The following is a 13330-nucleotide window of genomic DNA, read 5'->3' as shown; positions in this document are numbered from 1 at the left end:
AATCTACTAGCAGGTTATGTGGATAACGGTCCCTCCCAGGAAACTGTTCAAGCACTGAGATTCTAATTGTGTTTGACTATTGCCAATAAAAGGGACAGAGGAAAGGGCCAACAACAGGTATCTAAAATAGGCATAGCTTTGTCAGTTAAGATTACCAGGTGGTCAGAAGTACTTCCAAAGATTTTTTTTTAATTCCTGGCCAGTAGCCAATTAAAATAGAGAAGGGGCACTCAGAATATCACTGAGAATCTAAATGTCCCTTCAGCAACACACAGTAGAAGCATAAAAATATACTGTGGTAATTAGCCACTCCATTTAATGCCTCTGTCCTTATTAACCTTCTCAAAGCTGACAGAAACTTGCTGAACCCTACAAGATGACTGATCTTCAAATTGGAAGAAATAATTCTGCAATTTCTGGAGTAAATTATTTTACAATTTTATAAATATTCTGGTAATCTCTTGGTTGTGAGTTCCTGTAGGTCAAAGTCACAACTTCATTGTCAGCAAGTTACAAATTATCGCATGAATAAAGTTGTTTTTATTTCCATGTTTTTCCTCCACACACAAAACATATTTCAAGTTATTAACTATAATAAAAACATTTATTTCCTAGGTTCTATAAATTGTGGATTCTTCAATATCTGGTCTATTGGGTTAAATTGTTACAGTCATTGGACTAATCACCAGTGATAACAATTCACCAGGAAGTAATCAAGCTAGAGTCTGGCACAGTCGCAACTTGGAGCTGAATGCCCTCAAAACAGTGGAGATTCGTATTGACCAGAATAAATATGCCTCTTCTCCACCAGTTCATCAAAACTCTAAAGTTAGCACTTTCGGGCATCATTATTTCACAGGACCTCATGTAGGAGAACTCCATCACCTAAATTAACAAAAAGAATTGGCGGAGGATGTGCTTCTTGCTGAATTTAGTATAAGTCTATCATCCTCAGAACATACTGGAGCAATCCTACTCTACCACCATAGAGAGCATCCTCCTATCACCCATTAGTGTCTGATTTGTTAGAGCATCCTCTCACAATAGTGGAAACTTTAAGAGGCTGTGAGGTCAGCAAGAAATACACTACCATCGTTGGACACTAGCCCACCCTGTAAACTCTTTTTCCATCAACTCCCTTTTGGAAAGCACTGTAGGGCGTTAAAACAAAAACTGCGTGCCATCTTAAAAGTTCATTCTAGGTAGCCTACCCATTGCCACAATCACTACACTGCACTTTACACCACTTCTTATAATGCTGTTTACATGCAAATACATGTTATTTATGTACATTTCATTCCACATCATACTTTTAACCTGAGCCGTCTTGGCCAAAACTTTAGGTGTGACTTAAGTGAGAATGTTCTACAAGTACAATCAGAAGATTTCTTGTCCAGTGTGATGATTGTTAAAATATACTTACGTGTGTTATTCCCTTTAATGATAGTATATTGCTTTAAGATGTTGAAATTGCATAACAAATGAAGACAAAGGGGTACTAACACTAAGAAAAGTGTGGGATAAAAGCTTAGGTCTGGTCTAAGAAAGTTAACAGCATTTTATCTCCTTTTATGCTTAATAGACTTAAGTTTTTCTGCTGAAGCCATCTGTCTTTTCAGCCTACAATTTATTTTTGAAATCGGTCATGATCTACTTACAACTATATCAGATCAAATTTTAAAATGTGAAATAAGTTTTCAGAAACTATGAATAATTGTTTCTACTTTTGTTCCTTGAATTTATCACCTGCATCTAAATTAATGTATAGCCTATACTTTCCTTCAGATATGGGTTTATTACCTTTGAAACCCAAGAGGATGCTCAAAAAATTTTACAGGAGGTAAGAGCCAATGATTTTAATTTCATGTATTTTATTAAATGTAATTTTGCTTTAGTTGTTCTCCATCTGTTCATGTTCCAAACTATAAATTGATCTAAGAGGAGGGAGTTTGGAATATATCTCTTGTAGGAAAATATTAAAGTGTGTATTAGACTAATGAAGAAAATACTTGGTTTTTTTTGGTATTGTACAGTATATAATACTTAGCATTTGTCAATCCATTTTTTTCTTGTTTAATCAAGTTGCACTCTTAGATCTTCAAAATAAGGAAAGACCAAAGTAACACCAGATATTTCTTGGCCACTTGAATCAATAACTTTTGTATACAGGTCTGTCTGACTTACGGACAACTCGTACTTATGAACTGGGGAAGGAGAACACAGTCCGCCATTTTAAGTCATTGCATTTGACACTGTTGAATGTTTAACTTTGTATTTGACTTAAATTTTTCTTAGTAAGGTTCACCCTGACCCCGCCTGCCCCCGCCCCCCCATTCTGATCGGCTGGTGGCGCAGTGAGATCAGCGCTGGGCTGGAGAACAGAGTTTCCCAAGTTCGATCCAGTGATAGACCATTCCCGTACCGGGTTGATGTTGAGCTCGCAACTCGACCTTGTAAAAAAAACACTGCCACCTCCAGTTTAAATTCCCACGCGGAATATTGTGGATGATCAACTACCCAAACCCAGTACAGCCCCCACTTGTCCCATTTAGCCTGTTTCAATGCGGTGATCCTTAGGACCCAGTGGACCTTGGGAGCCGGCAAAGCTCAGGAGCTGCCGCCCGCAGTGTTTCCGTTCCATTGACGGGAAGCAATTGCAATTGGAAAATAAAGTGGAAATAATAAAGCATTTGGAAAGAGGTGAAATGCCATCAGTCATTGGAGAAGCGTTGGGTTACAGTCGGTCAACAATTGGAACAATTTTAAATGATAATGGATAAAGTGAGAATAATGGAGCATGAAAGGCCCTGCCCCGATGAAAGCTACAATTATTACTAACAACGCAGTGCTTTAATTATTGGAGTACATACATTTCTTAAGTGTATTATATGCATAGAGCGGTAAAATATATACTATATACTAAGACAAACGTTTGACTAACTAATGCTAAATAATACCAGATGTACTTGTTCTGACTTCCGTACAAATCCGACTTAAAGAGGGACTCAGGAACGGAACTTGTACGTAACCCGGGGACTGCCTGTATCACTCAAGAATGTCATAGGAAAGATTGCATTATAAATTACCATTGCTTTTTACAGAATAATGTTTTCTTAAAATATTCCCTGAAGTGATTAGGATATTCAAGTATCTCTCAAATTTCAGAATCAAAATTATTGTCAAATTATTGGATCAAGTCATTGCAGACAATCATGATTCGATGATTGCTTTGATTGTTATGATATGCTTAAGTACATTTAGTTACCACTTTATTAGGTACTTCCTAAAACTAATAAAGTGGCCACTGAGTGTATCTTCATGGCCTTCTGGTACTGTAGCCCACCAACTTCAAGGTACGACATGTTGTACATTCAGAGATGAGCTTCTGAATCTACTTTTGTAATGCATGGATATTTGAGTTACTATCACCTTCCTATCAATAGAACTAGTCCACCCAATCTTCTCTGACCTCTTTCATTAACAAGGTGTTTTCACCCACAGTACTGTCACTCACTGGGTGTTTTTCTGGAAACTAGAGACTGTTGCACATGAAAATTCCAGCAGATCAGCAATCCTTGAATTACTCAAACCACCCTAGCTGGCCTAACAATCATTCCACATTCAAAATCATTTGGATCGCTTTTCTTCCCCGTTCTGATTATGATGCACTGGTGATAAGTCATGTCATCCAGGTAAACGGTAATCTCAAGTCTTTTAATATAGCATCCATCAGCCATTAAAAATTCTGCCCTGAATTTTTTTCAGTCCAAACAGCGTGTACAGAAACTCAAAAATGCCAGCCAGGGTAATCATATCCTCCAAGCACACAGGCATCTGATGGTAGCCCCTAACTAGATTAGCTTTCTAGATAAACATGCCAAAAAGTCTTGAATGTGTGGAACTGGGTAACAATCAAGGATGGTGGTCTGGTTAAGGTGTCAGTAATCACATGGACAGCAACCACTATCAGAGTTTGGGACCATATGGAGGAGTGAAGCCAGGGGCTATTTAACAGGCATACAGTGCGGAGTCTTTCCGTGTTGGCAAGTCTTCCTCGTTGCCAGCTTTTCTGGGTCCAGTCCAGATCCACAGTCTTGGTCTGGTGGGCTAGTTGTGGGAATGTGTTGCTAAACCCCATGTTTTGTGACTGTCATGGAGAGTTGCCCTGGTGAGGTTTGGGAATTTGCCCAGCAGTTAAGTAAACTCAGATGCAGTGTGAATGCGCTTGACTGATTCATAGTTCTTGATGTTCACAAGCCAGCAGTTCTTAAGATTGATTGACAGTCCTTGGGCATACAGGAAATCTGCACGGAGCAGAGGTCTAGGCACTTTAGCCAAGATAAAGTCCCATTCCCATGTGGAACATCACCCACTGGAGCAGAGTATCATCCATCATGTCCTGTAAGCCTAGATCTTGCTGTCATTGGTGATCTCTGGCAAGATTTTGTCGCTCTTTGCCTTTTCATAGATATGTAATGCTGACAGCACACCTACTTGAACACCATGTCACATATGAAGTGTCACCCTGAAAGGGTGTTCTTAATGAACAATGGACAACCCTGATAGCTGGAACCCACGGTCTTCAAACCTCTGATGTCCCAACACACTGATACTGTCAAAGCTATGAGGTGGTTGGCACTTCCTAGCATTTGTACCAAAATTTATTATTTTCAGGCTGGTGTTCAAGCAGACTTGCCACTCTCAGAGCTGGTTAACTGCTGAGTGACAGTACCGCGTCATTGAATTTGTGGAGATTTCTTGCAGAGTGAACTGGGCCTTGGCTTGTACAAACCAAGCGACAGCATTTTGCTCCCAAAACTCCAGCAGTTTCAAGGCTACTGCTTTGGCCGACACATCCAATAACTCTGGAATTGTCCTAGAGCATCGGGAACACCATTGTAGGTTTTTGCAAATAAAACAAAGTGTTCTTTGTTTAATGAAACCTGTAGCACATTTTACTGAACTCCAAAACCTAAAGTTATACAAAAGCACACTAAAAATTCTTGCATCATAACATCATGTCCGACCAGCCTCTTAAAGTGAAACCCCAACTCTGTGTTGGTGATTGTGAATTATGTACATTTCTCCCAATTACATTACAAAGTAATTTGTTTCATGGCAGAATATTGTTCAAGGGTGTTGAAATTGAAAAGTTGACATTGAAACCTGAAGTTTTCAGTTGTGAGTAGTTATCTCATGAAAAGGAACATAATGAATTAATAAAACTATGGCTTTGTATTAAATATGGATTTTAGGGAAATTAGATCATTTGCATTCTGAATGTGATGTTTGCTCTTTAAATTAAAGTGATATTTAAAAGATTTTACAACAAATTTGGTGTCATTGTGTTAATAGAAGGTAATGGAAAAATAGAAGATAATCATATGCCATGGGGTCACTTTTTCTCATTCTGTTCACCAAGTGACTGCTGAAGTCACTTGTATAATTCTAATTCACGCAAAAAAAAACTTGTAAGCAGAAAAATTTGGTAAGAGGCTTTTTCTATGCTTTCAAGGATGTTCCAATGTTCCAGATACAGGTAACCCCTAATTAACAGCTGTTAAGTTGACAGAAACTTGTCCTTGCAATATACGCTTCACTTGAAATACAAAATAAAATTCGCTTTTGTAGAATTGTGTGTAATGGATAAATGGATGAGTACATAAAGAAAAATGAACTTTATTAACATGTGCAAATGTATATTGACAGAAAATTACAGTAGGGACTATTTTCTAGCATCTCAATCCAGATGGTGGGGTCACTTCTAATTTGTTTTAATTCTGTTGAAACCTGTAGACCAAATAGCTTATAGCAAATATTTACATCAGGCCGCTATTAAAACATAGCGTTAAACACCATTATCTTCTCAATACGGATCAGCAAGCTTCAAAACTTGTGCCTATACAACTCTTCGCAACTGGATTCTTGACTTCCTCAACAGCGAACCACAGGCAGTACAGATTGGTGATAACATCTCCTTGTTGACAATCAACAAAGGTGCACATCAAGGATCAATTGAATTGACTTTATTTCTTACATTAATGGTCGCCAACTGATCAATCTTTGAGACTTTCCCAGTAGATGGGAAAAAAATGAAAAATAAATATACAAATACTGTTGTAATATGAGCATTATAAAAGTAAGTAATACCAATTAGGATAATGGTAATATAGCAGTCCTCCTGTTACTGAAAGCTTTTTGTGAAGAGAAATTGTTTCCGGGTTGCAAGGTTTTAGTTCTGTTCTTTCTGCCCAGTGTGTATGTGTGTATAGCTCCCCCGCCATGCACTGTGGTTTCAGTGTAGCTTGTGCTGCATCAGTGACCAATTAGATTAGATAAGAGTACAGACTGTCGCAAACATCAATATATGGCACTCACTCGTGATATCCTGCAAGGTAGCTAGCTAGCGTAGTGGGAGCTCCACAAAAGAAGGCGAAAATGTGCAAATTCCATCCAGAATGGGAAGAGGAATTACTATTTACCTTGGTGAAAGACAAGTGTGTATGTTGTGCCACAAAACACAAGCAACTGACTTAGAGGGAATCTGGAGTGGCAGCACCACACCAACCACCAGAAATTTAAAGGCACCTGCCCCCCCCCCCCCAAAAAGTGCAATTCGTGCCAGGAAAGTTGAGGAGCTGTAATCGGGATTGAAGGCCCAGCAATCGTTTTTCACAAAACTCAAAATAAGGCTGCTATTGAAGCATTTCTTGTAAGTCACCTTTTGGCTAAACACAAGAAGCCTTTTACAGGTGGCGATTTATTCAAGGAAGCAGTGGCCATTACCGCAGAGACTGTTTTTAAAAACAACATCACAACCACAATACATGATATGCCGTTTAGCCCTGCAACAGTGACAAGGAGGGTGGAGTCACTGTTAGAGGACGTGGATCGACAAGTGTCACAGGACTTGTCACTCTGAATATTTTTCACTACAGTTCGATGAATCCCTGGATGTAATGCAAACAGCTCAGCCTATTGTATTTGACAGAATGGCGTTCCAGGATCTTACAACAAAGGCAGACTTCTCACTCTTCTGCAATTAAAGGAGAGAATGAGAGGTGAGGATATTTACAATGAGTTTTTTTTAAATGTCCATGGAAGTGACATTCCCATTCATAAATTGGTGGCAATTACTACTGATGAGGCCCCAGCGGTGTGCTCGTTGGTTTTATAGCACTGTGCTGTAGTGACCCTGATTTTCCCAACTTCCTGGATTATCACTGTGTGATTCATCAGCGGGCCTTGGCTGGGAAGGTTGTGGACTTTTCTCATGTAATGACACTGGTGGTCAAAATGATAAACTTGATTCGAGCAAAAGCGCTTCAGCACCACTTATTCAAGGCGTTAATGGATGAGCTCGATGCCGCTTGCAGAGACAATTCTCATGCTGATGTTCGGTGGTTGAGTCATGGCATAGTGCTGCAACAATTTGTTGACTTGCTGCCTGAGATGAAGACTTTTCTGTTGACAAGAAACAAGGAGCACGAGGAGCTGTCAGATGATGTGTGGGTACTGGATTTAGGGTTTCTGACAGACCTAATGGCTAAATTAAATTGCACTTAATAACAAGCTCATGGGAGAAGACCAACACCTGCCCCACATGATAAGCACAGTAAATGCGTTTAAGGGCAAGCTTGGTGTTTGGATTTCAAATTTAAAGAATGGGAGGCTGACACACTTTCCCAACTTGGGGAAAAAATGTTACAGGCCATCAAGGAAAAAAATTTCACCCTGAGCAGTACTGTGCTTACCTAGACAACTGGCAATAAAATTTCATTAGCGTTTTGGTGAGTTAAACGTCATGAAAGATATTGCTGCATTTATTTCAAACCCATTTCTGCCAATGGGTATAGAACAGATAGCAGCCAAATTCCAGCAAGTATTTGGTGTGCCAAGTAATACTGAAATAAATTGATTTGCAAAATGACATTGAGCTTAAAGCAAGATCAAGGGACGGTGACTTTTGAGGACTTGTCTGCAGGGAGAAGTTTCCTCATCTCATCATGTGCCCTAAAAGTCAGTGCCTACTTCGGGTCAACTTATCTATGTGAAATTGCATTTTTATAGATGAAAATTATTAAATCTTTGTACAGGAGCTGTCTTACTGAAAGACACCTCACAGACTGTCTCAGACTGGCTGTCTGTAGTCATGAGCTAAATTTCAGAGAAAGTGTTCAGCCTCAGTCATCATACTGAGTGCAACAGTCAATTTTCATTCATTTATTTTTCATATTGAAATAAAATTAAATGATGAAACTTAGAAAATAAAGGTGTGAGGTATTGTAATATTCTTAAAGAAAGACAGCTATGGCCTGTTTGATAAGCTAGTTACAGTGTTTTCTTGTTTGAATTAATTTGAAAGTTTCATAAAAGCATTTTATGTAATTCAAATACAATTAGACCAAATAAAAGGCCTCAAATTAGAATTACAATCTGAGCTGTTCTTTCTCTAAACGATTTAGTAGGTAGATCTTGCCTTTCACTAAGGTTGAGGTAGGGGATCTTGGGCTTAAAAAGGTTGGTGACCACTATCTTACATCCTTCACATACATGGGAAGTTAAAATCTTTACATTACGTCTCTGTCTAATTGTGCAATATGCAATCATACTAATTTATAATAAATAGAACAGTTATGTAACATAGAGTTCACTCAAATCAGTGTGAGTTTATCAGTCTTGGAGCCTGTTGGTCCTGGCTTTTATGTTGTGGTGCTGTTTCTGGAATGGTAGCAGCTGGAATAGATTGTGGTTAGGGTTACTCGGGTCCCCAATGATCCTATGGGCCCTTTTTACACACCTGTCTTTGTAAATGTCCTGCATCATGGGAAGTTCACAACTCCAGATGTGCTGGGCTGTCCACACCACTCTGCAGAGTCTTGCGATTAAGGGAGGTACAGTTCCAATACCAGGCAGTGATGCAGCCAGTCAGGATGCTCTCAATTGTGCTTCTGTAGAAAGTTCTTAGGATTTGGGGGCCCATACCAAACTTCCTCAACCATCTGAGGTGATAGAGGGGCTATTGTGCCTTTTTCACCACACAGCTGTTGTGTACAGACTATGTGAGGTCCTCTGTGATGTGGATACTGAGGAACTTAAAAGCTGTTTACCCTCTTAACACCAGATCCATTGATGTCAATGGGGGTTAGACCCTCTCCATTTCTCCTGTAATCCAAAACCAGCTGCTTTGTTTTTGCGACATTGAGGGAGAGGTTGTTTTCTTGACACCACTGTGTCAGAGAGATGACTCCTTCCCTGTAGGCCACCACATTATTGTTTGAGATGAAGGCCAATCAATGTAGTGTTGGAAATTTTAATTAGCAGATTAGAGCTGTGGGTGGTGACACAGTCATGGGTATACAGGGAGTAAAGAAAAGGATTTAGTACACAGCCCTGAGGTGCTCCTGTATTGCGAGTCAGAGGAGTGGAAGTAAGGGGGCCTACACTTACAACCTGCTGGCGATCTGACAGGAAGTCCAGGATCCAGCTGCACAAGGTAGAGTCAAGGCCAAGGTCTCTTGAGCTTCTTGTCAAGCCTGGATGGAACTATGGTGTTGAATGCTGAATTGTAGTCCAAGAACATCATTCTCATATAAACATCCTTCTCCAGATGTGTAAGGACGGTATGTAGAGCAGTGGCTATTGCGTCTGCCGATCAGTTGTGCTGGTAGGTGAATTGAGTCCTTATTAGCCCGGTGCTCTACTGTCTACACTCATAGCTATATGGCTAAGCACAGCCCAAACGCCTTCTATAAATTTGCCAAAGGCACTGCTGTTGGCAGAATCTCAAATGGCTATGTAAAGTTTATAGGAAAAAAATACTTCAGCCGGTTGAGTGGTGTCACAATAATTTTGCACTCAATGTCACAAAGACCAAGGAATTGATAATAGGCTTCATGAAGGGGAAGTTGAGAGAACACACACCTATCCTCATTGAGGGGTCAGCATACTGAAGGATGAGCAGTTTCAAGTTCCTGGATTCAATATCTCACAATCTATCCTGGGCACAACACATTGAAGCAATTATAACAAAGGCAAACAAGCAGCTCTGCTTCATTAAGAGTTTGAGAAGATTTGGAATGTCACCAAAGACACCTGCAGATTTCTGCACACTGGAGAGCATTCTGACGTTGCATCACCACCTGATATAGAGATGCCAATGCATGGGGATCATAAGGGGTTTCAGAGGATTGTAATTCAGTCAGCTCTATCATGGGCACAATCCTCCCTGCTATTGAAGGCATCTTCCAAAGGCAGCATTCATCATAAAGTATTATGTCCTTTTCGCATTACTACCATCAGGGAGGAGGTACAGGATCCTGAAGACCTACACTCAAATGTTTTAGGAACAGATTCAACTCCTCTGCCTTCAAATTTTTGAACAGTACATGAACATAATATCACTATTCCTCTATTTTGCACATTTTTTATTATAGCATAGTGATTTGTTATGTCTGCACTGTACTGCAGCAAAACAATAAATTCCACCATTTCTGTCGGTGACAATACACCTGATTCAGATTATAAGCATTCCTCGACTTTGCATTATTTAGGACTTAAAACATTCTGAAGTTCTTCAGGAGTTGAAACACTCCTGATGAAGGGTTTCGGCCCGAAACGTCGTCACTGCCTCTTCCCATAGATGCTGTCTGGCCTGCTGAGTTCTGCCAGCATTTTGTGTTTTTATTTATCTCCAGCATCTGCAGATTCACTCGTGTTGCCTATTAAATATTAAAGATTTTTGGATTTAGGTTATTTACATTTAGCAAATGGCTTTGGCTACTGGTCTTCTGTTCCTTGACAATGTATTGTGGATTTAATTTGGAACAATGTATTTCCAAAAAGCTGTGAATCCCAGTCCACAGACGATGCTGGCATCTGTGGGATGGATGTGAACCAGAAGGTGCGAAGTTTGCATGTAATTTTGAAAGAAAGCATTGTTTATACTTTGTAAATATGAAATTGTCCTTTGTGTTTAGCAAATATATATCGAGTCCCATGTTGGGCCAGCAAACCCTTCCACCAAAGGAGTCCTTATGATCCCTGCTATACCTTGTTTTGTCTAATAAAGAAAATTCTCTCTCAGTAATTCAGTAATTCTCTCTCTCTGGTGATTTCATTCACATAACAACATTTGGTGTCAGTAATGGGATACCTTCATGATCCATCGTGTGACCAGCGATCTTAGCAGTCTAAGTGGGTGAGCATTTTCTAAGATAGCACTCTCACTTGGATCTGTTTGGGTCGGTGGTACACGGGAACACAAGATATCACGAATGCGGAGAACTGAACTGGTAGATATAAAACCAATGTGCACGTGAATGTGTATTTATGTAAGTGATGAAACTTTGTGTGTTAACTTGACAAGAGAACCACCAGTTGCGAAGGATGGTTGCCAATGGTTCGGGACAACAGAGAGAGGGTGTGTAAACTCGTTTGGGGAGCTGCATTTTAGTGTATGTTTTGCAAGTGTGATGCAAAGGAATACTGCAGGCATATTGAGTTCAGGTGCTCAAAAGTGGCAGATTGCAGAGTACCTACTCTGCAGTTTTAAGTACGTGTGGTTTAACTGGTACCTATCTTTTTTATTTTGCGTTGTGCAGGAATTAGTGTGGAGGTATTTCAGGGAGAGGTTTTACCCAGATATATCTGTCGGGATGGCACCTATTGATATCAAGCTACGTTAGGTTGAGAACCCTGATGATTCAAACCAGCCCTTGACAATGATTACGAACATTCATAAGCCCTTCACCTATACCCTCTACATAGCCATTTGAGATTCTGCCAAACATCGAGAAACAGAGCATTTTGTCAGAGTTGCCCCCACTTAAAGTCACATGTGGGAATTCAGACTTCTGGCATAAGCTCGAGGACATGGTTGAAATTCACCAGGTACACCCTAAGGATATACACATGTTGGTAAAAGCAAAGATGACCCAGGGGATGGGGGATGCGGGATGGTACCTGAGCAACTATCAGGAACGCCATCAATGAAGAAACATACCCTCTTTAAAGGGGAAGTGAGGCAGCGACTGGGGGGAGGTGTGAGTAACTGGGGAACAATAATGGCAGTGATTCAAAAAGTTTATGAGATGGCCATGGATTATGCAGAATGTAAATATCAAGCATATGAGGAGCATTCAGGGTTGGATAATCCAGGGAGGGATGACCAAGTCTTCTTGAAAATGCTGTAGGAAGGCCTGAGCTCAGCCGATCAGGAAGTTTTAGACTAAGGCATAACAGTGGGGTCAACCTACTCTGCGATAGTTTCATGGGCCAGTGAGATAGACTAAAGAAAGTGCAAGAGAAATCGTGAAGTGACTATAGTAGATGCAGCTGCTGTGATGTCCCAGAGAGTTTGATTTGCTTGCCGGCAGCCAGGGCATAAAGCAAGGAATTGCTGGAATAGACGTGGGAGGGTAAAGGAGTTGATATGCTACAGGTCCGGCCTATTGTGACATGCTTGGAGGCAGTGTCCAAAAAGAGGAAAGAAAAACAGGTGAACGTCACAGCAGCCACATAGTCTCTCATCCCATTGGTGCCCAGTCTGACCATCGATCAGATCAAAGAGCTAGCAAAGACTGCTCCTAGGTCAGAAAAAGATATGGCGATGGGCCCCACTGCCAGTGCTGGTGAACCGCAGATGTACACAACTGCATTGTTGGGGGGGGGGGGCAATGCGGTAAGTGACCCAGGGGCATCAGTATCAATAACAGACCTACCCTTGCCAACAACCAGACAGGCCATTTATATTTGGGGCGTAGGAGGGAAAACAGTGAAAGCAGAAAGAAGTGAGTCTTGAGTACTCGAAATTGGGGGAGTACAGCTTCCAGTGTATTTCTGGGTATGTCCAAATATCAAGGGCTCTATCCTTGGAATAGACATCCTAAGGGAAGCAGGAGCTGTTCTAGATTCGTGAAAGGGAGAAATAATATGGACAAGTCGGGCGGCGAACGCATACAACCAACAGAATACACAAACTGGCTAGCATAGTTGCAGCTGCCCCAATCACCAGAGTCTGGAGCCAGAATGGTGTCTGGGTTACTTTTTTTATAAATAAATTTTTTTAATTGAATTTTCAAATGGTTACAGAAGGAAAAAAAAATTATCAACCCTTCCCCCCTCCCCCCTAACATATCCTGTAGAAAGAGAAAAACGAAAGAAAGAAAGAATGCCTGGATATCGGAAGATCCCCACATGCTCCACGGAGTTCATAATAGCTTTAGTATATATATTTACTTCTTTCCCCAAATAACCAATAATTTTATCTTCGGAGCACTTATGTATTTAATCCTATCTTTTGTAAATAAGGGCGCCAAATTTTCAGAAA

At 40.4% G+C, this 13330-nt stretch overlaps 1 protein-coding gene across 2 annotated transcripts in view; it reads left to right on the top strand.

Moving 5' to 3' along the window:
- LOC132392240 (protein boule-like) overlaps window positions 1-13330 on the top strand; it is a 98119-nt gene that overhangs the window by 13606 nt on the left and 71183 nt on the right. For both annotated transcript variants that reach the window (XM_059966076.1, XM_059966077.1), the window contains exon 4: window positions 1786-1840. In XM_059966076.1, coding sequence (XP_059822059.1) covers window positions 1786-1840 — 55 coding nt within the window. The remainder of the gene's footprint in view (window positions 1-1785; window positions 1841-13330) is intronic.

The sequence above is a fragment of the Hypanus sabinus genome, chromosome 4 (assembly GCF_030144855.1).
Source record: "Hypanus sabinus isolate sHypSab1 chromosome 4, sHypSab1.hap1, whole genome shotgun sequence".
Classification (NCBI taxonomy): Eukaryota; Metazoa; Chordata; class Chondrichthyes; order Myliobatiformes; family Dasyatidae; genus Hypanus; species Hypanus sabinus.
Note: the sequence above shows the minus strand (reverse complement) of the source record. Positions and strands in the feature narration are given on the sequence as shown.